The following is a 27,585-nucleotide window of genomic DNA, read 5'->3' on the forward strand; positions in this document are numbered from 1 at the left end:
GTTGAAAGAGAAGCAAAAGTACACGTTATTTACTAAGAAACATGTTAAAAGCAATGATAGTGGTGCTCATTCTCTTCATCACCGGAACCATCAGTTCCCCCCCTTACTGAGGCGGTGCATCAAGACACATCATCGATGCCTTGTAAGTCCTCACCTCCTATTCCTAAGAAGCGACGATGGTGGCGCTTCTCTTTAACCTCACAAAATGACTAACAAACAGAGAGGGGAAATGGAGAGGGAATGGTGGCCACCTAAGAGGAGAAATTGAATAGGAGGGAGATGAGTGCTATTAGGAGTGAGGGAAGTAAAGGGATTTATTATTATTTTTAATTGAAAATAAGTTACATACAAAGATAAAATAAATAAAGGGTAGAAATTTTATTTCATCTGGCTATGGGATCAACCGTGCAGGAATTGAAACACATGAACCATCCATGTATCGACAAAATTGTTGGCACAAAATTTGAGAATATGGAAAACCACATGAACCATTTCTATAAGTTTGTCTAGATTGAACTAACTCATTAAAAGGGAGTCATGGCCTACCAACCCAGTAGATCATACATGTCAGTTTAGGGTTCGTTAAGACGATGTCATATTGTTATTCTTATTCATGGTAATAGTTTTCCAGCACACCAACTCTTTGTACTTTATATAGAAATGCTCCTATCATATGTATCTATCATTATATTTGTCAGCATCACATTTATCCGTTTGTGTTCCCACGGATATACATAAAGTCCGGAGCTTTTCATTACCACTTTATCGTAATCAATTCATGCCATGGTTGGTTGTATTTTCTTCACAAAAAGGTGAAAAAACAAATATGAATAAATGAGGCAAGCAATAAAAGGAATTTACATGTGTAGCATAATCCGGGTACGTACTTAGAGGCAACAAAGATTCCAAGTAATCTTATCATAAATCTAGAATTTGTACTTTTGATGATATAGATCAGCCTTAAGTTCTTAACCCATTATTCTTAAAGTTCTAGTTAGTAATTGGTAGGAATGTGAATGAAGGAACTGTTCACGGAAGCTTTCCCTCTAAGAAGGAAGAGAAGAATGCAAGTGCACGAGCAGGTTGATAGCTTGGGACGAAGTGTCCAGCCCCTCTTATTGTCACAAACGTTAGGTTTTGGTATCCAACAACGTATCCACCAACCTAAATAGAGTAGTGGGTGTGTGAGTTAGCTGTTCCAAAACATCCCTTAAAAACAAATAGAAATTCCCTCCCATCATTTTGTTAAATTTAGTTAAAGAAATATAAAAATGATGATTAAATGGAAGGCTTTCTACCTCATCTTCATGCATCCATGGATACCATGGTTTCTCCACTGAAGTTTCTAGTTTGTCTATTGAATACCTACTTGTTGTCACAGGTACTCTCCCATCTGTGTCTCCACTACAAGTTTTATGAGTTTTAGTTTTTATTTAAGCTATAATCAGATAAGCATCCACAACAACACACCAACATTAGATTTTCTACCTGTATATCCAAACGTTGATTCCACTAGCCATTAGATCCTGAATCACTGGCAAGACTGTAAACGGCATATCCTGCCAGTGTTTGCCTATGAAATCACTGTATTTGGATAGAAGAAATTTATAAAAATTGATCAAGATGACGTGATTCAAGATTCTCACATTATGAACTTTAATTTTAAGATTAATTAGTAGTATTACTTGCAAGATTCCCAGTAAACCGGTTTTGCATGAAGGGCTTGTTGAACCGCAGCTATGTTCAAGTATGAGTCGATATAATTTCCTGTGCATGGATCAAATTCTGATATCTGTTCCAGTGATGTGAATTCATGTCAAGATTTAATTTCCAGATGCGTGTGTATTTAGATAAGAGCTTACTGAAGGAGTGCTGTTGCTTGATGACGAACATAAAGGAGCATAGATGTCATAAAAGTAGATGTTGCTTCTTGCAGCTTTAGCCTGACTTAGATAATCTTCACATGCTTCAGTTATGGTTCCAGCCTCAGAGAAATTGCAGTTGGAGATGATTCCTTCATGGATTTCATCAGATATGATCGCGTGACTCCAGAAGTAATCGTACATTCCTGTGTTTTCTGTTTCAGAATCCACATAAGCATTTCCAAGCTGAAAATATGTCACAACTTGATTACATGAACATTAATTATCATCAACTTTAGCGTTACTCATCAGGATTTCTGACTTACAGCAATTCCTTTGAGGTTGATGACAGTTTGATTAGTGATCTTGTTGTTTTGAACAATTAATTGTGCAAGTTGTGGGATGTAATGTCCTGCGTAGCTTTCTCCCGTGATATAAAAATCTCTACTTTTGTATTCTGGAAACCTTTCTAACCAATTTACTAGAAATGTATACGAATCTTGTGCTGTTTGTATATCTCCGGTTTCATAATCTGAAGATGTATTTGAGTAAGAAAATCCCACTCCAGCTGGGGATTCCAAGAAAAGTACATTTGCAACTGCAGAGGTTAATCGATCGTTATAACATAATTAAAAATTAAAATGCTCTTTTTTGAAACATATACATAGATATATGATTGTTACCATTGTTCCATGCGTATTTATTATGTGAAAGGGTTACATTATCTGCATTGACTCGAAATGGCCCAAGTTCCATCATGGCCCCGTTTCCAAACGAGGAGCAACCTGGCCCTACAGCGATTCACAGGTTAGTTTTTGAACAAAAAAAATCTTTAAAAATGAAAAATAATAATAATAATAAATAAATAAATACCTCCATTGAGCCATAGTACAAGAGGATTGGTGGAAGAGTTAAAGGGTGACTCTGTAAGATAGTAGAAGAGTGCTCTCCCATGGTGTGGGTCCACAGTTACATACCCTGAATACTGGTCAAAATCTGTTCCAGTTGGTTGACCTGGCAAAGATGATATCTTGTCGAAATCTTTCAACCCGTCTTGTGGGCCCACATATACGGGTGGGTATGAATACTCGGTGTTTAGCTCTTTGTTTTTGATAGGATCATGTACTGATCTTTTAGAACGTTGGATTCTTAACACGTTCTCAAGAGGATCATATCCGTTCCCACCATAGCAATGAACGAAAATTAATAGACTGAAATGAATCGATAGAAGAAAAGCAATCTTCATTGTTTGGAGATTCGTTTTGACGCTGCTTAGGTGATATATACTGATATATAGAAACATTCAATATATAAAAATACGAATTGTTATGGGAAACAACAACAATGTTCTTGTTGCATTCATAATTTCACTGACAAAACCAATGTTTTCATTGTTTTGAAATAGATGAAAGTATTAAAAAAAATATGTACACAGTTTATGTTATTTTCAATTCTGTTTTCAAATTAATGAAAACATTGATTTTCACTGCAAGAAACGTGATCACTTGTGGCGATACCGGTCACCGCTAAAGAGTGCGGTCATCGTCGAAAAAGGGTCACCGTTGTTGCCTCGTCCAAAACTGGGGCGACGTAGGAATACATTGTAGGTGTTGACGATGTTGAAATAGGTGTTGCAGATATAGAAAAAATAAGTAAAAAATCGAAAATTTGATAATTTTTTCACTGCGTATAGAAAAAGTACGTGTTGCTAGTACCAAACCAGGATATATATATATATATATATATATATATATATATATATATAGAGAGAGAGAGAGAGAGAGTGAGAGTGAGAGGGAGAGAGAGAGGGGGGGGGGGGGAGGGTTAATGCAAAAATGAATATAATTTGCAAAACGTGAAAAAAAAAAAAAAAAAAACTATGAAATTGTGTCACCTCATTATTATATTTTGAACAATAAGTCATCCAAACTTTGAGGTACATCATGATAATCAATGACATATGAGAAATTGTTTCATATTAGCAAAACATGATTTTTGATATATTTATTATGAAAACATGAATTTAAAAATGGTTAAAGATGTGAAAAAATAATACTTGTTAAAACCTCCTTTAAGTCTATATTATCATAACACAATCTAATGTAAACTTATTATCTTTAATTTATTCATAATAAATTTAATTTTTATAGTACTTGTGTTTGATTTTTATAAGAGAAAATATGTTTTCGTGTTTTCGCAAAATATTTATGTTTTCGCATGAACTTACTTATGTGTGTGTGTATATATATATATATATATATATATATATATATATATATATATATATATATATATATATCACTACTAGAAACTTGAGTTTCAGCTATGGATTTTGCTACGGATTTGTTCTCTAGCAAAATTTAGACTTATAGCTAGGGAATTGCGACGGATCTACCATGTTTTTGATAGTTATTTTATTTGTTTAACATGTGGAATATTAGTGAGGATTTACCGAGGGATCAGCTATGGATCTCGCAAGTATTTATCGATGCACCACTATCCCTCGCTAATCAGTCAAAAAATGAAGGGCCTTAGCTAGGGTTCAACGACGGATAAAAAATTGCACCAGCTGGTACACGTTTAGCGAGAGAACATCGACGGAAACTATATTGTGGGTACGCGCGTTTTGTTTTTTCTATCGCCAATCTCTAGCTGAAATTGGCACAACCCAGTTCCATCTTCACGAAATGCATTGGAATTTCTGGTACGCATTTCCTTCCCTCCAGCACTACTCACCCACTTCCATCTTTGAATGTTCTTTTAAAACACTCTGGACTCTGGACATGAATTTTGAACAGATGACGGCATAGAAGTTCCCTTCAATCTGTTAACCCACTTCCATCTCACAATCTCTGTTTGAACAGATGACGATGACGACACTATTCACCCGATTCCGGCAACCTCCGCATTTTTAAGCTGAAAGTATTCTTCGATAACTTTCGGATTCAGGTAAATCTCATCCCTATTAGGTTTAGTTTTAGTTCAATTGCACAATATACTTTGTTAGGGTTTAATTTCTCATTTTTGCTTTTTCAATCGATGTCCCTCTTATCTCTCAGCATTATATACATCACTAACCCTGAAAGTTAGAATTAGGACTTGATTTAGGGCTTGATTCATCATACTTTGTCATCCAATTTATGAGAATTTAAGGATTCAGGAACACCAGTTGTAAGGACTGCTAGCAGGGATAAAACACTGCCCAACATGTTGAGTTGTAGGTTAGTTACAGTCGCAATACCAACTCCCATGAGAAGAATAGTAAGTGAGAAATGGATCTTCTTGCTGTAAAAAGTGATAAGTCACCTCAAATATGATTCATGAGGGTAAAATTGTCTGAATGGACAAGAAATTTCCGAAAAGCAAATCTTGAAGAGAAAATGGTAAGAAAAAGAAAAGTTAAAAAAGGTTAGCCTGAATTGTTTGCTGAAGAAAAGAGTCTCTAAAAGAACAGTGCATGGGATGATTGCTAATTTGGTCATCTGAAATAAAACCATGAAAAAACAAACATTACATTTCCCTAAAACTAATGAAAATATTAAGTGTAAATGAACATTTTATACACTTTTGAAAGATTTTAACACAATAGGTAATGATTATTAAAAAAAATTGTCATCTTTAGTTGCATTTTCATGAGTTGTCTCAATTATGATCTTCCATAACCACAGGGAAGAATCACTAGCTTCCTAACCCTGAATGTTATTTCATTAATATTATAAGTTTTCACTTCCTTTTGGGGTATGTGTATCAAGAGATGTGGCTGCTATGTTCTTATGACTTATGTCATTACATTAGGAAGTATACGTGTTTTTACCAAAAAACTCTATTTTGCCCTTAATTTGCATTAGAAAGATTTGCCCTGATAATTTGGTGTTGCTCTCATCTTTTAGTTCTACATCATGTTGTGTTGGGTTGTTTCCAATAAAATCCTTTTGACACTTTTAACTGGGTTGTTTTAGAAGCTTTGTCTACCTGATTGGTTGTTATTTTTATTTTTTTGGCCTCTATTTTGGCTGCTTTAGTTTCTTTCTACTATCTACTCCAGCTTCTTAAGCTAGTTTTATTTGTTTGTCTTTGTCGTAATAAAAAGATTTATGTGGTGTCATAAAAATTCTTATTATAGATATATGGATCAATATAGAATGTTTCATTTGAAGATATCAATAAAAAAGTTTCATTGTGGGTCTTATTTGTGTTTTGGTAGAAGCTTCTCAGATTTGAACTACAAATTGTAGTTATTTGACTACAATTATTTGTTTGTTTAAGGGGCCTCATTTTTGTCGTCGCCCTGGCCCCAAATCGGCTTGGACCGATCCTGTCTCAAGGGCACAGAATCATAATCTTCTTCTTCTACATATAAAATTACCAAAATACCCCCCGAAAGACTTGTTATCTGATTCTGGTGTTTGCAAAGACTCTTCGAACATCCTGACCTGCTGCTAACTGCTAAGTTTTCCATCTAAATCTTTTTATCTCTCTTTTTCTTGTTTTAATTTTAATTCTCCATTTTCAGCACGAAAAGGGATTTTCATATGTGTTCCATTGTTGACTTGTTCATGTTGACTTTCCATTTGACTTTGACCTCCTGAATCACTTCTAGCCAATGAAGAGCATTGTGTTTCTGTACTGGTGTTCAGTATCAAAATGAAAAAGATTAGACAATTTGAGTAATAAAAATTAATATCATTAATATATATATATATATATATATATATATATATATATATATATATATATATATATATAGTTTGATTTACTATAAAAACTCTAGTAATTGATTGACAGGTCAGAGTTAACAAGACGTTCTCAATTTCATTTACATTAACCTTCCGTTTATATAATAGTTTCCCGTTTTGTCCCTTGCTTTTTTGAGTTTTGTTTTATACTCTTATTATTTTCAATGTCTTAACTTAATTTATTATTAGAGATATATAACAAAAGATATGTATTATGAAACTATGTCTAACAGTTACTCTAACATGCGAATTTGGATTACGAGTCTTGAATTGAAAGAAATAAGTTTGTTAACAGAACTGTGCTGCTCATTTTTAAACAGATTAATCGCCTTGTATTCATAATCAAGTCCTGTAGAGTGTAGGCAACCATATCTTGTTCATCACACATCAATGCTAAAGTTCCAGGGGACATGGGCCTCCCTTTTGACCCATCTGGCCCATCTGAACCCGACCCATTTGGGCCCATTTCATCATCATCATTGTGGGCCCCACTTGAAGGTTTATCTGCCACCACTTTTTCAGTTTCAGGTTCTTCTTTTAATGTTGAGCTTTCTCTCTGATCATCTTTATTTTTACAAATAAACAACTCATTTTTTTAAAAAAAATAGAATGTAAAGATATTATATTTTATAATAAACAAAAATAAATGAAAGTACATTGCTATTTTGTTACAATTACCTGCAAGCATTCTTGCAGCTTCATTTGCATACACCACTAAAACAGAACAAAGCTCCTTTATATCAGCTGGCCTAATAAGATCTACTAAAAGAGACCTTCAATTTCAACAATTGATCAAATAGTTAGTTTTATATTAAAAAAAAACAATGCAACTTAAAAGATTTTATAAACATGTATAAATGCAAGAAACAACGATGTAGTTTCATTAATTTGTTGATTATAATAGGGTTAATCTCAAAAAAGACCTTATATTTTTTCCAGATTAAACCTCCAAAAAAAGTTGTCTGCAAAAAACCTTGTGTTTTTTCATTTTTTTTTCTGAAAAAGCCCTCAACTTTGTATTTTTTTCCGAAAAAAAACCTTCAACCTTCTAAATGCTTCCAAATAAACCCTCAACTTTTTTAGTTTTTCTCGAAAGAATCCTAACATTTTACTCAAGAGTTGAACTTTATGCAAGGTTGCACACTAAACGGTCTACTCAAGAGTACATTACACCAAAGGCAGCTAAAGTTAAGGTATTTTCAATTCTTTTTTAGGAAACAAAACTTCCTACTACTCGGGTTAATGACTTCGTTAAAGCAACAAATTGACAGAAACCAAATCTTTCGTGAGTAGTAATCAACTCACAAAAGAAAAGAAACAAATTATTATCTCTAAATGTTTTATCCTCTGCCTAGTTGTAATTAAGTATTTTGTAAGTAGTAATCAACTTTATAAAAGGTTTGAGTATTAATTAATAGGAGGCTTATGAAGTGGTTCATTCCATTCCTTAATTATGAATTTAATGGAATGAAATGAACCATTCTATTCCTTATTTCATGTTTCTGTTGTTTCATATTTTTTTTGCTATAATAGGAGGCTTATGAAAGTGCTATGGTGGCTAAGTTTGGTGATGATACTAGTTGCCACCCCCTCTTGGATAATGAAACATGGTGTGATGTTTCCGGAGGAGTCAAGAAAGGAAGAATATATGGATTCGGATCTGTGTCTGATCCAGCGAGCTTTTTGGAAGGAACATCTAGTACAATAACATCCCAAGAGGTACTTTATAAAAATTTCCTATCATGGTATTGTACTTACAAAGTTTCCTATCATGGCATTGTACTTACAAAGTTTCCTATCATGGTATTGTACTTACGAAGTTTCCTATCATGGCATTGTACTTACAAAGTTTCCTATCATGGTATTGTACTTACAAAGTTTCCTATCATGGCATTGTACTTACAAAGTTTCCTATCATGGTATTGTACTTACAAAGTTTCCTATCATGGCATTGTACTTACAAAGTTTCCTATCATGGCATTGTACTTTAGGTTGTCTATGAACGTGTACGAAACGAGATGCGTGGGGAAATGGATGCTAAAGCTGCAGAAATGGAAGCTAAACATCAACAAATGCGTGAGGAAATGGATGCGAAAGCTGCAGCAATAGATGTCAAACAACAACAAATTGATGCAAAATATGAAGCAATGGAGAAGATGTATGCAGCCTTGCAAAATATGATGAGAAATTGAAAATTAGAGGTAATATGATGTTAACCATTAGTATTTGATGTTTTTGAATGACTTGTTAACCTTTTGTATTTGATACTTTTGATTGTTTTGAATAATGTTTTATAGGAATGTGAACCGAAGATGATTGGATGGATATGAAATGAAGAGAGCATCTAAAATGTTATTTTGAAATTATGTTTTGTGAAAACTCATTTCCCGATGCATACTTTGGATTTCTTGGTGCTAAAATGCTATTTTGAAGTTAAACCTTTGGGAGTTTGATGTTATATGGATAGTTTTGGTTTTGGATGTTTTTTGAATGATACTTTAGTAAACTTTGATAGTTTTGGTATTGTAATGTTTGGTTGTATTGTTATTTGATGTTTTTTAGTATAAAAATTTGATGATTGTAGTATTTTTTCTTTTAGAATCATAATAAAAAAATGATATTACAAGTTCGCATCGGATTGGTGAGAATAAAAAAAGTATTTTAATGCATCAATTTTGTGAGGGATTAGCTACGGAAAAAATATCATGTCTAAAGTTTGTGACGGATCAGCGACGGAACAAAAAAAAAATTAATGTATAAATTTTGCAAGGGATTAGCTATGGAAAAAAACCATATCTAAAGTTTGCGACAGATTAGTGACGAAAAAAAAAAGAGAAATCAATATATGAATTTTGCAAGGGATTTGCTACGGAAAAAAACTGATCACTGAAATTTTGCGACAGAAAAGCGACGGAATGACTTTATCAAATTTTGTCGTTAATGCCCCGAGTAAATGTGTTGAGTGACATTTAGCGACGGATATTCTGTAGCTAAATTTGTCGCAAGGAAAAACCTCTCCGTCGCCAAAACCCTCGCTGAGAAATTAGCCACTTCTTAATTACCTATGGAGCGAGTCCGTCGCTGATCCATCGCAAACAACATTTAGCGACGGATACTCCCGTCTCTAAAACCCATGTTTCTAGTAGTGTGTGTGTGTGTGTATATATATATATATATATATATATATATATATATATATATATATATATATATATATATATATATATATATATATATATATATATATCAGATGTGTGCTCATACAAAGCGGTGATGATAAATAGTTTTTTTGCAAATAATTTCTTGTGGCAAAATAATTATTTGATTTTATTATTAATTATTATGTAATAAAAAAATTATCCCTTTTAAATTAAAAATTTATGTTTAGACATTATATTTATATTGCATGTTTAAACTATTGTTGTAAATTAATTAATATCGTTGTCTAGTTGAAGAAATATAAATTAATTTATATACATGAATTTAATATTTTAAGTTTGTTAGTTTGCTTTTTTTTTTTTTTGAAACGGTAAACTAACTAATTAACATACTCCTAAATAACCATCTATATCTCCAAAGTGATTTGAACTCATGACCTCTCAATTAAGAAAATCACTCCGTACCGCTAGGTCATTGACCATTTGCTAAGTTTGTTAGTTTGCTCCAAATTGAATTTCTAAATAACATCCATTAATTCAAGTATTTAGACTTTTGTCTTGTATTAATTATTTATTTATGTATAAATAATTTGTACAAAAAAATTTGTAATTTACATTTCTTAAAATTTCAGATATGACTAATATGCTTTATATATATATATATATATATATATATATATATATATATATATATATATATATATATATATATATATATATTACATTGACCGAAAATGGTTTAGTTATTGTTTATATTTTGACAAAATTGCAAAAATGGTCCCTGTGGTATGCAAAATTTTGGGGTTTTAGTCCAAACCACAAGTTTTTTGGAATCATAGTCCTTTTGGAGTGGTTTCTATGTGGTTTTGGTCCCTGACTTAACTCCTGTTAAGTTGGAACTGTTAAGCCCCCTCACGTGCCTCACACGTGAGGGTAATTTCGTCATTTCATATGTCAGGGACCATTTTTGCATAGACGTTTTTTTGGATTAATTGACATTTACCCCTCATTTACTTTCCCCAACACTCGTCAACTCCCCAACTCCCTCCTTCTTGCTTCTGCTCCATTGAACCTGCAAAAAACCCTCGTTGCTTATCCAAACAAGATAATCGACACTACACATATAAGGGCATACGTTTAATACGAAATGGTGTTCGTAATGTGGTATATCAGACCAAAACACGAAGTTGTTGATGTATCAATTGTATATGGTAAGCTGCTCTGTTTTCTTTAACTTTTATACTTTGCATTTTCTTATTGATTTAGAACAAAAAAATGCAAAATTTTAACTTTGTTAATATGTATAATTTTGATTTTTAGCTGGTGCACCCACATGGTTTAGTATTAAGCTTCATCACGGTGGGAAATTTACTAAATTACCTGATATAAAGTACATTGGAGGTGAAGTGCGTTATGTTGATTATCTGGAAATTGATGAGTTTTCTGTGCATGAACTTGATGCCATAATGCTTGACCTAGGTTACCCAGACCCATGGAATTCTGAATTCGCTGATGAATCCCCAGTTATATACTACCATTTTAGGATACCCAATGGTGACTTTCAATTTGGTCTTAGAGCTTTAGGGAATGATCAGGATGTGATCAACCTTTCTAAATACATTGCACATAACAAGCTGATTGAGGTGTACACAGAGCATGGAAAGACAAATTTATTGACTTACTTCATGTCACCAAATGCAAAGGGTAAAGTTGTCATTGAGGAATTACCAGAAAATGATGATCAAGGGGCTGAAGTTGAGGGTCAAGTTCATGCAGATTCTCCAATGAAAAATGTGAACCATGGTAATGGTGAGCCTATTGGTGAGTTCATGTCTCTGATTCTTTTTGGGAGTTAGAATGATAGTTTCTCACCAGAGTATAAAAGGGGTAGGGTTGGGAATTCCAAAATAGGTGAAATTTCTTGTAGCAAGAGGCTTAATTTAGATTATATTGATGAGGTTGTTCACATTTCAAAGGAAAAGAATGATGATCTGGATGGTTCAACTAATGTTCAGGAGGCAGCAACTTGTGTTCATATTGATGAGATGGATGGTGTTAGGGAGGCTGTAAATGTTGTTCAAGAGGCATTAACTTTTGATGAAGAAGGCTACAACACCCCCCTGTTAATAATGTTGATGAACAATTGAATGAGTTATTTGATAACCTTATGGAAAATTTGATTGGGAGTGATGATGATAATGCAGAGTATGAAGGGGATGGAGAATCTGAAGAGGGTAATCAAGAGTATGAAGAGGATGATGAATCTCAAGAAAGTGATCCAAATTTTGAAGAGTATGATGAATCTGAAAATAGTGATCCAGAGTATGAAGAAGACGAGAGACAAATAGAAGATGAAGATCATATGGATGACATAATGGATGTTGACAACAATATACAGGATGTGGATGTGGACATGGGAGACTTCACTCTCAATGTTGAAAGTGATGTGGAAGGTTCTTGTATAAATGTTGTTCATGGGCATGAACCTGAAGATATGGAAGTGATTAACCATGAGGAATTTGAATCTTTGGATGAAGGATCCGACCAAGACAGAGAGAGAAGAGCTCTTATCAAGAATTTGAGAAAAGAAAAAAGGTGCAGTCTTGGGGTAGTACATAAACAATCTTTTTCAGTTGGAGATAAATTTAATAGTAAAAAAGAATTAAAGGAGGCAATTGATCTGCATGCACTAGAATCAAGAAGGAATCTTTTCTTTAAAAAAAATGACAATGTAAGGCTTAGGGCATAGTGTAGAGGTGTTGTACCTGTCACCAATAAAGGCCAAGTGGGTAGTCAAGCTACCACTTCAAAAAGAAAGGGTAAAGAATTAAAGACACAAAAAGTAACATGTGGTTGGTACATTCATGCATCTAGGTCAAATCCTGAATCCAACTAGTTTATAAGGACCTTAAACCAAACTCACACATGTTTGCAAACAAGGAAACTCAGGGCTTGTACTGCTTCTTTAATCAGCAAGAAAATACTTGATCAAGTTGAGGCGAATCCAGATATACCTTTGAGAGCCATACAAGATCACTTTCAAAAGACCTACCAAGTGAGTGTTAGTATGGACAAGGTGTTCAGGGCAAAGGATAAGGCAAGAAAGCATATAACTGGTGACTACACAAAGCAGTATGAACTGTTGAGGGACTATGTTCTCGAACTTCAAGCCACCAACCTAGACACCACAGTGAAAATAGATGTATGTTCTGAGCCTAACCCTGATTCCCCAACTAGGCAATTTAGAAGAATTTATGTATGCTTGGGTCCACTGAAAAAAGGGTTCAAGGCCTGCCTTAGGGACTTATTAGGTTTTGATGGTGCCTTCATGAAAGGACCATTCCCTGGGCAAGTCCTTTCAGCAGTTGGTCTTGATTCCAATAATGGAATTTACCCATTAGCATATGGGATTGTTGAGTCTGAAAACACAGAAAGCTGGAAATGGTTTTTAAATAACCTTGGGGATGACTTGGACCTTGGAAGAAACTCAAATTTTACTTTCATAAGTGACAGGAAAAAGGTAAAGTTGGAAGTAGTTTTTATATATTTGGTCATTTAAAGTGTGGTTGTAAGTTAATTCTAATGATTGACAATTAATTTTTGCAGGGTTTACATACTGCAGTTGAGCAAATTTTTCCCAATGCTGCGCATAGATATTGTATCAGACATATTCATGACAATATGAGGAAAAGATGGAGGCAAACAGAGTACAGGGACCACTTATGGAGGTGTGCATCAGCTACCACCATTCCTGAGTTTGAACATTTGATGAAGGAGTTTAGTCAGTATGATAAGGAGGCATGTGAATGGTTGAAGCAAATTCCTCCTAAACATTGGCAAGGAGTCATTTTTCAGGTAAATCTATATATTCCAATTTGGTCCTTATGTCTTTCACTTAGTGAATTGTTTTACTTGTATGTGAATTGTATTAAATGTTTTTTAATTGTAATTTACACACAGGAAGAGCAGTTTCTGATGTGTTGATATCAAACATGTGTGAAGTGTTTAATGGGAAGATAGAGAAAGGAAGGGATAAACCTGTCATTGGATGTTTAGAATTCATAAGGGAGTATCTAATGAAGAGGATATACAATGTCATGAAGGAAATGAAAAAGGCTAAAGGTCCACTAACACCCACAGCAACAAACATCCTAGCTGCAATAAAAACAGTTGCTTCACAATACATTGCTAGGTGGAATGGGGGAGACAAGTATCAAGTCACAGGAGCTTTGCAGGATCAACATGTGGTTGATGTTAGGAACAAAACATGCACTTTGCAGAAAATGGGAATTAATTGGAATTCCATGCAGACATGCAATTGCAACTCTGAATGAGATGAGTAAAGACCCATAGGCTAAGCTTGACATTTACAAATGGGTTCACAAGGTGAATTTTCTAGAGACATAGAAAAAGGCTTATTCTTTTAAGGTGGAGCCAATTAAGGGTAGATCCATGTGGCCCAAAAGAATGTCCCACAAAGCTAATCCCTCCTCCACATCGCACTCAGGTGGGAAGGCCTAAGAAAAAGAGAAGACAAAGTGAGGGTGAAAGGTTAAGCAAAAAGCAGAAGGCAAGTCAAGGTGATGGAGTGAATACTGCACAAGAAGGAGGTTCCTAAAAACCAACAAATGATGGAGTGCAAAAGCTATCAAGGAAGCATATCAGTGTTACTTGTAGCAAATGCAAGAACAAGGGACACAACTCTAGGACCTGTAAAGGGCAAGGTGGGAATCAATCCAAGAAGTAATGTGTCATGCATGCATGGAGTTTTCTGTGATTTTGGTTGGTTATGAAAACTTGGTTGTTATGTTTACAATATTTTGTTGAAAATTTTTGGTTGGTTGTTATGAAAACTTGGTTGTTATCTTAGGTAAGGTAATGTGTCCCTTTTGGTAATGTTTAGAATCTTTGGTTGTTATGTTTAGAAACTTTGGTTGTTATATTACAAATCTTAATGAAATGTGCATTTTGGTTATGTACAATTGGTTCTAATATATATATTTTGGTAACACATTCATACCATTTCTATTCATATGTTAATTCTTATACATTCATACCATTTTGGTAAAACATTCATTACACTTGCATCATAAAATTGTACATATATCATTATCATCATAAGTCACTACAAACTTGATCACATAAAATTACAACAAAATGACCAAAACACCCTTCAGAGTATACCCCTACACAAACCAAATATAAAAGAATACAATCACAAAGAAAAACCAACTTCCAAACATGTACATTTTCAGCTTCAAATTATCATCCTTCAATGCTCTGACATTTGCCACCAAAATGTTGTTCTTGCATATCAGTCCATTGCATTGATCCTATAGCATGTTCATACCTCTAACCAACTCATTGCACCGTTCCTGCACTGAATTCAAATTTCTTAGCAGACCAGGTATGATGGCTTTAGACCTAGCACACATTGGGGGATCAAGCCACCCAATAAACCCACAAACGGAATCATTCATAGGGCATGCAAAAAATCTCCTTCCTGGATTCAAAGGGGTCCAAGACGTTTTCACCACAGCAACTTTTCCACAAAAACATAGCACCATTTTTGTTGTAGCAGAGCTCAAGAAGAAAAAGGCTAGAAGAAAAGAGACGTTGGGGAAGAAGATCGCAGGAAGTGGGGGTATTTAAAAGGAATTAATCCAAAAAAACGTTTATGCAAAAATGGTCCCTGACATATGAAATGACGAAATTACCCTCACGTGTGAGGCACGTGAGGGGGCTTAACAGTTCCAACTTAACGGGAGTTAAGTCCAAGGACCAAAACCACATAGAAACCACTCCAAAAGGATTATGGTTCCAAAAAAACTCGTGGTTTGGACTAAAACCCCAAAATTTTGCATACCACAGGGACCATTTTTGCAATTTACTCTTAATTACTTGTGCATATATATCTTTATTGCGTTGATCAAACCAAATACCAACATATATTACAATTCTTTGTGATGCATAGTCTAATATGTTTCATATCTAAAAGAGTTACTGATTAATAAAAATATTCATTAATCAAGCATACTAAGGCAATTTAATCTTAGCAACTAATACAAATATCAGGGCTATAAACGAACTCAACGTGGTAACGACCCAAATTTCAAAGAAAATTTTCATTTTTAATTAATATGATAGAATTGCATAAACCATGAAATCCCAACATAATTGTTTTCAAAACAATATTCTTTACAATTTTATTTAAATCATCAGAGTGTCGCCGAAACATGTCAGTAAAAGAGAGAGAGTGCACGTCGCGCCATCATGCCTTACCCTTGCCCTTGGGCTAAGATGTACCTGAAACAAATCAAAAACTTGTAAGCGAAATGATTAGTAAGTTACCTAGAGCATACCACACACAATACACATACATATATCATGTTAGCTGATTAAAGCTACATACATATCACATAAGTCATACATACATAAAACCTGTAACAATACCACGGGCTACCCCACATGGTCTTTACCTAGTACTGAAATAGGCTACCCCATATGGTCTTACATCCAATGCAATAGGCTACCCTACATGGTCTTTACCTAAGACGGTCATGGGCTACCCCACATGGTCTAACATCCAATGTCACGGGCTCCCCCAGGGGTCTTTCATGCAAAACACACAATCACATATCATATCAAATCACAAAATGACTAATACATAAATCATAATCACATAATAGGCCGGCCTTGGTGCCTTAGACCCATAGGTATGGTGAGAAGACTCACCTGTGTCTGCTGAATACAAAAGTTGCTCTCCTAAGAGTTTGCAACATCCTGTGCTGAATAATAATATTAATCATTGTTAGGATTTTAATTAACCAAAGGAAACCCAAACTCCAAATCCTTCCATAAGGCCCAATTATCCTTCCCTTGTTAATGGGCCCCAAAGTCCAAATCTAAGATCATTAATGGGCCTCTTGGCCCAGTAAGGCCCAATCAATATGTTCATGGCCCATAACTGATGAAATGACTTGCAATTCTCAAAATATAACCATATCCAATAACCAAATGAGGCCCAATAGCTCAAAGGCCCAAAACAAATTTGGGCCCAACTGTGACATCCTAGTACGCGCAATATACTAAGGTCTTGGGACTACGCGCAGCGTACATTGGGTTACGCCCAACGTACAATCAGGTTAAGCACTTTCTCCATTAAGTGCTTAATACTTGATTCCTTTGCGTCCAAAGCTAGATCTAAGTTTATTAAGACGTCCTTAGGCATAAAGTTGGCAACTTTATGCCTTTGCATGCCTCATATACACCCAACACCTCCATTAAGACCTTTCCAAGGCCTTTAACCCATGCATGAGGCCAAAACTCTCATCAAGACTCTATTTTTATGATACTAAAGGACCAAAGGACCTCAGATCTGTCATTCCCATCTTATGGGGTTGCTTAACTCACAAGTGGAGGTCCAAAATCAACCAAATTGACAAAACTAGAAAACCCTAGCTTAGGTCTAGAGATTTAAGAGAAAATGTGCAAGCTTTTTTACCTCCAGAAGCTTTGAAAGAAGACCAAGATGCAAATTCTTGAAGCACCAAACCGTCCCAAGCTTTCTTGACCACTTCTTCTTCTTGAAAGAACTCTAAAATGGGCACCAAAACCCACTCCTTAAGCTCAAAACCCTCACACACAAGATCTCAGCTGAAGGTAGATGAAAAAAGGCTAAAGAGGTTGATAGGGTTTGGTCCAAGAGGCTAAAAGATGTTTAAATAGGGGACAAGTCCATCTAAAGTGACAAAGAGGAACAAATAACAGTTGTGTGTATGAAAAACGAAAGGTGGACCTGAAGAGCTTCAAGGGTAGAGAACTTGAAATCGAGTTTTTCGCCTAATTTAAAATCAACATACGATGCTGAAGAGGAATTGCGCTTGTGAAACCTATTCATCATCTTCTGCTTCATCATCTCCTTCATTATGATTAACAGTCAATCTTTAGAATCGTTTAAACTTAGAATCTTCATAATCAGATGGTGATTTTAGGGTTTACCCACCCGAAACGGTGTTTACTAGCCACCAAGGAAGACAAATAGCTCCCATCATCCTCTTCCCTTTTTCTATCGACAATCAGCAGCCAAACACCCTCATCATCCGTTGCCAATTCTTGATTCCCCTTTCCCTCTTTTTTTCTTCGACTCACCAGAAAAATAAAACAAAAGAAGGAGGCTATTGCGTCCGTTCCAGCCACCTGCGATGGTAGATATGTTAAGGGGGGGAAAGGAACCCGTTTTTACGGCGATCCTCTTGGCTTGACTTCGTCGCCGACAGCCACAGATCGCGGTGAAGGTAAACAACAAAGAGTAGCACCGAAAAATGGCAGACGGGGTTGTGTACGTCGATGAGGGGAAGTAGTCGGTGTCTCCGACGAGCAAAGGGAGCAAGGATCTTCAGGGGTGTTTCATTGTGGAGTCTATGAGCAAATGGTGGAGGGGATAGTTGCTCTTCGGCGAGCCCTCGTGGGTTCCTTTCTTATCGTCAACAGTAAAGAAAACGAAGGAACAAAGCAGTGGTAGCAGCGCCGAATAGGGGGTGTTTGGATGTTGTTGTTCGACAGGAAAGAACGAGGGAGGACGAGAGTCGATTTTCCGGTGGTGAATCACGAAGGAAACGGAGGCTGCTTTAGCGGCTTCCCTTGGCTTCTTTCCTCCTGTCACTGATAGTTAAACACAAAGGGGCAGGGGTGTTTGGGTGATGCTTTTCGAAAATTGTAGAGGTGTTTGGCAGCTGGGATTAAAGAAGGAGAAAGGAAGGGTTTGTTGCCCATGGTGGTGGCCGGAAAATGCATCACCTCCGGTGGAGTTTCTTGGCAGCGAAACAGGGAGAGAGAGAGAGAGAGAGAGAGAGAGAGAGAGAGAGAGAAATGGGGTGTGGGTCCTATTCTTGATTTGTTTAACATTTATAATTAAATAAAAGAAAAAAGAATATTTAAGTACATAGAAAAAACAAATTAAAAGGGCAAAGTAGTCTTTTCAACTTTATCGGGGACCAATTCTGCAATGAAAGTAGCCCAAAAGAAGCACGAAACCAAAAAAGTCATGGTTCGGACTAAAACCTCAAAAAAATGCTAACCACAGGGACCATTTTTGCAATTTTGTATATATATATATATATATATATATATATATATATATATATATATATATATATATATATATATATATATATATATATATATATATATATATATATAGGGAATGAGAATATATACATTACAACCCCACCTAAGCATAGGTATAAAACCACTAAAATATGTCGTTTTAACTTAGTAAATATACCCGATTTGGTTTTCACTTGGTAAATAATATTTTCTTCCTCCATTATCATTTTACCATGCTTGATTTCTTTCATCAATTATTGTTAATTACTTCACTCCAGCAAACATTAATTTTTTTTCTATTGTTACGAAGGTCGAAAATAATCAATATTTTTGCTTCCTTATCAAAACTATTTTATCTATCTTGAATCTACATCATCAAGTATTAATAGTGAATCCCTTAACTGTAGTATTTATGTAGTAAAACAATGTATTTTAATGAGGTTTAATACCTAAGTTTAGGTGGAACTGTAATGTATATTCACTTTTTCATATATATATATATATATATATATATATATATATATATATATATATATATATATATATATATATGAACCAATAGAGAAAAAAGAAATTAGTGTTACAATAAATAATTAATTAAAGTAAAAGAATTTGATAATTTATAAACTTACCATAAAAAATCTAAGGTCCCGTTTGATATACATCTTTCCAGGTCCACACAGATCTTTCTGGTTGAATGGACCGGAAAGACTGTTTAATTTGCACAAAAAAAAATGTCTTTCCCGGTAAAATATGTCTTTCCCAGAAAACTCTAAAATCATATCTTTCTGGTTGAATGGATTGGGAAGACAATTATGCACCAAACCTCACATCTTTCTTTCTTTCTTGGATTATCAATGTGTTTTAAATAACTTTTTTTAAATTTATTTTTTTATTTTTTAGTACTTTTTTTTTAGCATTCAGCACAGTTAATCAGATGAATAATCAAACAGCATGATTTCTTTTCCAATCAGAAAATTTTCCCGAATAACACTTTATCATAGCACTTTCCAAGATAGAAATATATTACCAATTTTCCGAATTTTATATCATAAAGGTTGAACCAAATTTTTTACCCACATAAATGTAACAACTTACCAACCACTTTAATCATCATTCAATTTTGCCGCACTTAACCCATCTACTTCCCTCACTATTTATATTTCACCCCCCAAAATCTTCCATAATTTCTTCAATGGCGTCACCACCAGAACTCCTCCATGATTTCCCACCTTTTCTACAAGTATACAACGACGGCCGGATCGAACGCCTGATCACCACCCCCCGCCTCCCACCATCAACCGACCCCATCACCGGTGTCCAGTCCAAAGACGTAGTAATCTCACCTGACCACGAAACCAAATCCCGTATCTTTCTCCCAAAAATCAACCCTCAAGATCCACCAAAAAAGCTTCCGCTCATCATCTACATCCACGGCGGCGGATTTTGCATCGGGTCACCGGTGAACATCGTGACTCACAACTTCCTCACGCCGCTAGTCTCCCAAACCCCAGCTGTCGCCATCGCCGTTGGTTACAGGCTTGCCCCGGAAAACCCTCTACCCACCGCCTACCATGACTGCTGGGCTGCATTCCAGTGGATCGCCGCTCATTCAACAGGGTCAGGCCCCGACCCGTGGATCAACGATTACGTGGATACAAGTCGGGTTTTCTTGATGGGTGAGAGTGCTGGGGCGAACTTGGCCCATTATGTTACGGTTCAAGCCGGAGTCAGTAAACCCGGTTTGGATATCCAGGGTTTGATCGCATTGCACCCGTATTTCTCTGAGAAAGAACCCGACAAGATGATACAGTATTTGTATCCGGGTAGTTCTTCGTCGGATGATGACCCGAAACTCAACCCACGTTCAGATCCGGATCTTGAGAAAATGGGTTGCTCGAGGGTGTTCATTATGGTTGCTGAAAAGGATTTTTTGAAACAAAGAGGGATAGATTATATGGAGACATTAAAGAAGAGTAAATGGGAAGGAAGTGTGGAGTTTGTGGAGAATGAAGGAGAAGATCATTGTTTTTATTTGTTTAACCCAAGAAGTGAAAAGGCCAAGGGAGTAATTCAAATGTTGATTTCTTTTGTAAACCAAGCATAGCGATATTTATGTCATTTTTATTTATTGGGTCGTTATTAAACCACTCATATAAGAGTTGTTGCATTGTAAGTTTATATTAGAAATCCATAAAACATAATTTTGTTAAATAAAATATAATTAAAAGTCGCTTCCACAACAAAACTTTCTATGTATTGTGGTGACTTATAATTTATTAACAGGAAAAAAATGAATGTATTGATGTTAAGAATATAAGCTCAAGTATTAAATCTAGTAAAACATAATTTTGTTAAATAAAATATAATTAAAATTCGCTTCCACAACAAAACTTTCTATGTATTGTGGTGACTTATAATTTATTAATAGGAAAAAAAATGAATATATTGATGTTAAGAATATAAGTTCAGGTATTAAATCTAGTAAAACATAATTTTGTTAAATAAAATATAATTAAAATTTGCTTCCACAACAAAACTTTCTATGTATTGTGGTGATTTATAATTTATTAATAGGGAAAAAAATGAATATATTGATGTTAAGAATATAAGCTCAGGTATTAAATCTAGTAAAACATAATTTTGTTAAATAAAATATAATTAAAATTCGCTTCCACAACAAAACTTTCTATGTATTGTGGTGACTTATTGTTTATTAATAGGAAAAAAAAATGAATATATTGATGTTAAGAATATAAGCTCAGGTATTAAATCTAGTAAACTAGTATGAAGTTTGAATTAAAATCAAATAATGTATCCTAAAACATCATGTAACCTAAAATTCACCGTTTTCTTCTATCATGTTTAAAATTTCTTCCTTGATTCACACCGATGATTCTTATAAGAAAGAACCGAGTTATATGAATAAAAAAAACATAAAATAAATCTTATATAGGATTAAAGAAATTGAAGAATTTTTATGATACACGTTTTATGAGACATGATTATGATGAGGGTTGTTGATTATCATATAAAATAAGATAGTTTAATGGATGTAATACATAAACTTATATATTTAATAAATAAGATAATTTAATGGATTTAATATCTAAACTCTATATCCTTAAAATTTTGAGATAAAAGAGTTTTATGGGCCTTTTAGCACTTACAGAATAATGATTATTATTAATAGGCCTGATAAGTAGTTGGCCCAACAGTGAATGGACTTTAGAAGTTTTACCCTTTTGGGTACAAAGAAAAGTACAATCCGTCAAGCATATATTACAATTCAATTCTAACGCCAAAGATCATCAAATCGCCGGAGAAACGAGACATTGATTATCTCCACCACGCAGAGCCAAGCCAACCTACACAGAAACAGAAATGGCAAGAGAAGTATCGGAGAGCTGTATGGATAGCTTGCTTACAGAGATTGTTTCTTCGTATTGCAATGTGCTATACGTTAGTAAGCCGGAGCTCGCTGCTCGGAGAATCGAAGCCATTGGCTACCAAGTCGGCCACCAGCTCTCTGAAAGGTATACATGTCACATCGCACAAGCTAATTGCTTTCCTCGAATTATCTGAAATGTCAGTTGTTTTGTTCAATCGATTCTAGTTTTTTTCATTTATTGGATCGTATTAGGGCTTTTAGCCCTAGAATCGCATTTGCTCATCTGGATCTTCAAATTTTAATCATCGAATCGTAAATGTAGTAATGTACATTATCGTTTTTCAAATTTATTGCTAGGGTACTCAGGATCAAGATCTGTTAGCTCTTATTTATCCAGATCTAGAGATTCATCACCTAATCGATTTCTTAGCTGAATAATTATGTTGCTAGAGATTGTAATTCTCCGATCGGATTATTCATCGAGTTTTGTCAAATGGAATTCGTGATTTGCAATATATATGATTTCATTACTCCATTGCCCCCAAAACCAGAGACATCCGATTCAAGCTGTTACTGATTTCATCTTTTTGTCAGGTACACAATGGAGCGACCACGTTTCAGTGATCACCTGGAGGCAATCAAGTTCATTTGTAAAGATTTCTGGTCTGAGCTTTTCAAGAAACAGATAGACAATCTAAAGACGAATCATAGAGTAAGTTCCACTTCCACACTCCATAATCCATATCATACAAGTAAAAGATTGCTAGATTGAATGATATTTTGATATAATGAATTCATGTATATTCTTCTAGGGTACATTTGTTTTACAAGATGATAAATTTGCATGGGTTTCACGCATGTCTTCAACTGAGAATTCTGGTTCAACTCAAGAACCTGGAATTGGAAACAAAGCAGCAGAAGCAAGTAGCATGCATCTGTATTTCCCTTGTGGAATTATAAGGGGAGCTCTTTCAAATTTGGGCATTTCTTGTGCTGTGTCTGCAGATATCTCCAACCTCCCTTCTTGTAAGTTTTCATCTGATTCTTACTCAATATTTTGGTCAAATAAACATTAAATCAAAGAACTTTTTATGAACTGATGAGATTATATTTTGTATACATTGATGAACAGGTTCATTTGTGATCCGGATAAAGGTGTAGCAAACATATCTGTAACTGTAAGTAACTCTGCAACTGTTGTTTGTATGTTGACCGTTGACAGTTGAAATCAAACTGTAAAATTGATATTCATGTTATGCACTTATAATATATATATTTTTTTCAAATATATAATCATTATTAACTGTATATTATTTTTTATTTTTTTAATTTAAAAGAAGCTTTAAGAGGAAGAAGAGATTTTTATAAGGGTATATTGTCGTATTGGTCCTAGGGGGTGCTTCAGATTGCTTATTAAAAGTGTTTATCAACTTATTGTCTTTTGTAAAAGTGTTTGGATTAACTTTTATACTACAATGACCAAAAATGACATGCTTAGGGCATCTCCAACCCAAACACTATACTCTACACTAAACTCATTTTTACACTAAAATCCTCCAACCCCACACTAAACCTAACACTATATATATAGTGTTGTTTAAATATAATGTTATACTATTCATAAACACCATCTTTTACACTATAAAATTTGGATAAAATAGAATATACCTCGAATATTTTTTTTAATGTTGATTATAGTGTAATGGGTTGGAGAGGTTTAATGTTAACACTATTTTTTACATTATAGTTATTGATTTTAGTGTTAAAGATTGGTGACGGTGTTAGGGTGGAGGGAGTCTATCCCTTCCACCCCTCCCAATCCACTTGCTGTACCGCTGTTACATCAACTTTTCTCTCTCCTTTCCTTTTCACCTATCACATCTCATGACACTTAACATATAGAAATCCATCACTTTAATCCCTTTTAACCTCATATGATTTTTAATGTTAAAATAAATACAAACTAATTAAAATCATACAAAACTAGTTTACCAAATGTTAAAAAGACAAAACTGCACAAATGGTCCCTGTGGTTAGTTGAAAATTGCCACTTTGATCCAAAAAAGTTTGGACTAGCACCAGTGGTCCAAACTTTTCATTTTATTGCGAGTTTGGTCCAGTTTCCTTTAAACTTCTTCATAATGACTATTTTGCCCTTATTGTTTTTTTTTCTTTTTTCAGTTTTTTTTCTTATTTAAATACTTTTTTTATTAAAAGAAATAAAAAAGAAATTTTACATTTTCTATTTATTTTTATAATTTTTTCTAAAAAAAATGAAATCTCTCTCTCTCTCTCTCTCTCTCTCTCTCTCTCTCTCCCCTTTGGATAAGGATATCCACACAGATACCTCCTCCGATCTTCTCCACCCCAACGCTCTCACCACCGCCTATCGCCTTCCTCCAGTCATAGAGTTGTGCCACTAGAAAACCACCAGGGACCACCAGAACATCACCACTGCCACCACCTATTTACCCTCCTACCATCGCCGATCAACCCACCAACCTCAACCCTTTCCCTCCTCCTTCCTTCTGGTCAAACCCGTTGAAACAGGAAGACGAAATCAGTAGAGCTGACATCTCCACCCACCGCCACCGTCTTCACCTTCTTGTTTCGCCACTGTTGATGAAAGTCCGACCACCACTTTATACCCCTCCTCTCGACTGAAAATCACCACCAAACACCACTCCCATTCGATTTCTCCACTGAATTCGACCAGAACCCAACCAAAAACGAGGCCAAAGGCTGCCGGAGCAACCTCCGACCACTATAGCAGGTAGTCGCTGATGTGGGACACCGCCGCCAATAGCTGATGTTTCCGCCGACCCTCTCCAACCAGTCTCGTCACCTGGAAACTCTAACCCCATTTTTGGTAGCCGCCGGCCTTGGTTGCAGATCTGGAACATCAATATTGCCAGTGATATCTCCGGAAACGATTATAACAATGACGCCAAGGCTCAGATCTGGAAAGACGAATCGAAAAAGTGTCGGTTGTTTGGGAGGGAGGTTTCAGATATGAACAACCACCGAAGCTATCCATCTCTGGTTCGATCTGTTGAAGCTCAGTCGGATGAAGACGAAGGGCGACACCATATTTTCCGGAGAGGCGAAGGAAACAACGTTTGGGTGCAAGACGAAGGACTACGACGGTGTTTCAAGGGGTTGGTTTACATATATCCATTTAAAGGGTTTTCCTGTCGGAGGTTGGTGGTGGCAGAGACGATGGGGGGATGAAGGCGGTGGTGGCTCGACTGACGATAGTGGTGTCGGAGATGCTCTTCTACAGAGGAAGAGAAATTGAGTGTTTTGTGTTAAACGAGAAAGAGGAGGAGGCAAAGTAGTATTGTTTTTATTCTTGTTTTCTTTTTAATTATTGTAATAAAAGAAAAATGAAAAATCAAATTGACAAGGGCAAATATGTCATTTTAAAAAGATTCAAAATAGATTGGATCAAACTCGCAACAAAATCAAAGTTTTGGACCGGTGGTGCTAGTCCAAACTTTTTTGGACCAAAGTGGCAATTTTCGACATACCACAGGGACCATTTGTGCAGTTTAGTCTGTTAAAAATATACAAAACTAATTAAAAACATGTAAAACTATTTTGATACAAAATTTTATGCATGAAATACAAATAACCAAAGCGTGAACTAGAAATGGTGGAACAGATTAATTTACCCGTTGAAACACCCTTTTGGCAGTTCCACCCTAACTCGTGTCTAAAACGTGACTCGAGACAGTGTAGCCAATGGTACCACTTTGGCTCGCTCCAAAATCTTGTGGACTTGGTACACCCTTACATATTTAATATTTTTACATAATATTTTATACTTGATCATTTCAAAAGTTTGACAAATCTTAATTCTACATAATATATATTTTTTTTACAAAATTTATAATATTTTGATTAGACCATGATAAAATTAGAAATTACGTTCATACAAAAGGAAAATATAAATATTAAATAATACCTAAAGATAATGTATGAAAATACAAATTGTAAATAATTTTTAAAAAAAACACGTTATGTCATTACATTCTTCTTCATAATTCATATCTCACGTAATAATAGCTTGTATCGTTTCTATATACAAATCATTATGGTTTGTATGGCGTATAAGTATACCTTTTTCATTAGTTTCATTATTAGTATCATCTTGTATACCTACATCATTCAGGTTATGATTCTTCTTGTACCTTGTCGAATGTTTCATCAAACCTACCATCTCTTCTAATATAGTTATGGATCGCCATCGATGCTACCACAAAATATTTGGTGCTTTTACATATAATTAGCATGTATCTCTCAATAATGTCCATCTAGCTTTCCACACTCTAAAAGTTTGTTAGATGATATTTCTCAACGACGAATGCTAATAGTTAAAGGTCCTTTTCGGTCTCTTGGGAGTATGCATAACAACAATCTGTCTACATTGAAAATCCGGTATATCATAACAGATTTTTGTACCTTTGTATGGAGCAAGATACCATTTACTATTCGGGTATTTGACATCGACAACGTAATCTGTAATGATATGACGAATAAAACAAACATTTATTATTTGTTTCAAAATGTATGAAAAGTATAAAACTTGCATTACTGAAAGTTATACCAAGGAAATTGAAGTTCATATCTGTATATGATTTCATTGAAAATTCTTGTGTTATGTGTGGTCCCCTTCCATACGATCCATACAAATGTAAAACACATGTTATAATCACAAACAATCTTTACATTTTGTGTAGTATATCTCTTTTGACCAATATACTTTGCTTCATCTTGTTTGACTTGTTATCGTTATATGAATTCCTGTCATCATTATCTATCATACATAATACAAATATAAAATGTAAATAACATAATGTCAACATAATACAAATAAAAAATTCCATGTATATAATGTCAAATAGATAAAAACATATCACATATGACAATAAAATCATTATTCCATAACACATAAGGCGTCAAATCACATATAAAATGACTAATCATTATTCCATAACACATAAGACGACAAATCATTAAGACGACAAATGATTATTCCATAAGTAACTTAAGGAACTCCATATTCACTTTGTGAGTCATTGGAAACATAAAAGTTTCACGATTTTGTTTTTTGGTGAAGACGTGTAATGCTTGTGAACACATTCTCGAACCTTCTTCGAAACTTGGAAAAGAGATCACAATCTTCATGCACACTAGTGTTGTTGGAGAGGGATTGGTTGGTGGAAAAGTTTGTGTGCTTCTTGATGATAGAACATCCGCTAAAACATCTAGGTTTCCCTCATTGTCACCTAAATTGATTTCATCGCTATCTCTTTTGACCTCCATAT

The 27,585-nt window shown here is 34.8% G+C and overlaps 5 protein-coding genes and 1 pseudogene across 5 annotated transcripts; 4 read left to right on the top strand and 2 right to left on the bottom strand.

The window, feature by feature from the left end:
• Positions 1-1,029: 1,029 nt before the first annotated feature.
• On the bottom strand, positions 1,030-3,108 carry LOC145015694 (serine carboxypeptidase 1-like). The gene is made up of 8 exons (XM_078974168.1): positions 2,736-3,108; positions 2,546-2,653; positions 2,189-2,460; positions 1,863-2,108; positions 1,686-1,792; positions 1,489-1,584; positions 1,299-1,404; positions 1,030-1,164 (listed from the first exon to the last, which is right to left on the bottom strand). The coding sequence occupies exons 1-8, from the start codon at positions 3,106-3,108 to the stop codon at positions 1,030-1,032; spliced, it is 1,443 nt and encodes a 480-aa protein (XP_078830294.1).
• A 4,542-nt stretch (positions 3,109-7,650) lies between these two features.
• On the top strand, positions 7,651-9,058 carry LOC145016973 (uncharacterized). Its single transcript, XM_078975108.1, has 4 exons — positions 7,651-7,791; positions 8,132-8,317; positions 8,590-8,799; positions 8,896-9,058. Exons 1-3 carry the CDS (start codon positions 7,651-7,653, stop codon positions 8,788-8,790), a joined length of 528 nt encoding a protein of 175 aa, XP_078831234.1. The 3' UTR covers positions 8,791-8,799; positions 8,896-9,058.
• A 3,765-nt stretch (positions 9,059-12,823) lies between these two features.
• LOC145016974 (uncharacterized) lies at positions 12,824-14,090 on the top strand. Its single transcript, XM_078975109.1, has 3 exons — positions 12,824-13,276; positions 13,363-13,537; positions 13,717-14,090. Exons 1-3 carry the CDS (start codon positions 12,824-12,826, stop codon positions 14,088-14,090), a joined length of 1,002 nt encoding a protein of 333 aa, XP_078831235.1.
• An 81-nt stretch (positions 14,091-14,171) lies between these two features.
• LOC145016975 (uncharacterized) lies at positions 14,172-15,323 on the bottom strand. The gene is made up of 3 exons (XM_078975110.1): positions 15,107-15,323; positions 14,890-14,942; positions 14,172-14,273 (listed from the first exon to the last, which is right to left on the bottom strand). Exons 1-3 carry the CDS (start codon positions 15,321-15,323, stop codon positions 14,172-14,174), a joined length of 372 nt encoding a protein of 123 aa, XP_078831236.1.
• Positions 15,324-20,028: 4,705 nt separating this feature from the next.
• On the top strand, positions 20,029-21,068 carry LOC145014097 (putative carboxylesterase 5 pseudogene; annotated as a pseudogene).
• A 1,088-nt stretch (positions 21,069-22,156) lies between these two features.
• Positions 22,157-23,563, top strand: LOC145018202 (uncharacterized). The gene is made up of 4 exons (XM_078976106.1): positions 22,157-22,400; positions 22,850-22,967; positions 23,068-23,281; positions 23,388-23,563. The coding sequence occupies exons 1-4, from the start codon at positions 22,249-22,251 to the stop codon at positions 23,414-23,416; spliced, it is 513 nt and encodes a 170-aa protein (XP_078832232.1). The 5' UTR covers positions 22,157-22,248; the 3' UTR covers positions 23,417-23,563.
• Positions 23,564-27,585: the final 4,022 nt, after the last annotated feature.

The sequence above is a fragment of the Lactuca saligna genome, chromosome 9, assembly GCF_052625555.1.
Source record: "Lactuca saligna cultivar CGN05327 chromosome 9, ASM5262555v1, whole genome shotgun sequence".
In the NCBI taxonomy this organism is placed as follows: domain Eukaryota; kingdom Viridiplantae; phylum Streptophyta; class Magnoliopsida; order Asterales; family Asteraceae; genus Lactuca; species Lactuca saligna.

Coding starts and splice junctions, on each gene's coding strand:
- LOC145018202 (XM_078976106.1), top strand. CDS start 22,249: ATGGCAAGAGAAGTATCGGAGAGCTGTATGGATAGCTTGCTTACAGAG. Junction 22,401..22,849: donor GGCCACCAGCTCTCTGAAAG/GTATACATGTCA, acceptor TCTTTTTGTCAG/GTACACAATGGAGCGACCAC. Junction 23,282..23,387: donor TATCTCCAACCTCCCTTCTT/GTAAGTTTTCAT, acceptor ATTGATGAACAG/GTTCATTTGTGATCCGGATA.
- LOC145016974 (XM_078975109.1), top strand. CDS start 12,824: ATGGACAAGGTGTTCAGGGCAAAGGATAAGGCAAGAAAGCATATAACT. Junction 13,277..13,362: donor TCATAAGTGACAGGAAAAAG/GTAAAGTTGGAA, acceptor TAATTTTTGCAG/GGTTTACATACTGCAGTTGA. Junction 13,538..13,716: donor ACATTTGATGAAGGAGTTTA/GTCAGTATGATA, acceptor ATTTACACACAG/GAAGAGCAGTTTCTGATGTG.
- LOC145016975 (XM_078975110.1), bottom strand. CDS start 15,323: ATGGTGCTATGTTTTTGTGGAAAAGTTGCTGTGGTGAAAACGTCTTGG. Junction 14,943..15,106: donor GTGCAATGAGTTGGTTAGAG/GTATGAACATGC, acceptor TGGTTTGTGTAG/GGGTATACTCTGAAGGGTGT. Junction 14,274..14,889: donor TTGTAATTTTATGTGATCAA/GTTTGTAGTGAC, acceptor TCTTTTTCTTAG/GCCTTCCCACCTGAGTGCGA.
- LOC145015694 (XM_078974168.1), bottom strand. CDS start 3,108: ATGAAGATTGCTTTTCTTCTATCGATTCATTTCAGTCTATTAATTTTC. Junction 1,793..1,862: donor CAAGCAACAGCACTCCTTCA/GTAAGCTCTTAT, acceptor TCACTGGAACAG/ATATCAGAATTTGATCCATG. Junction 1,165..1,298: donor CATGGATGCATGAAGATGAG/GTAGAAAGCCTT, acceptor TACTCTATTTAG/GTTGGTGGATACGTTGTTGG.
- LOC145016973 (XM_078975108.1), top strand. CDS start 7,651: ATGCTTCCAAATAAACCCTCAACTTTTTTAGTTTTTCTCGAAAGAATC. Junction 7,792..8,131: donor CAAAGGCAGCTAAAGTTAAG/GTATTTTCAATT, acceptor TTGCTATAATAG/GAGGCTTATGAAAGTGCTAT. Junction 8,318..8,589: donor GTACAATAACATCCCAAGAG/GTACTTTATAAA, acceptor ATTGTACTTTAG/GTTGTCTATGAACGTGTACG.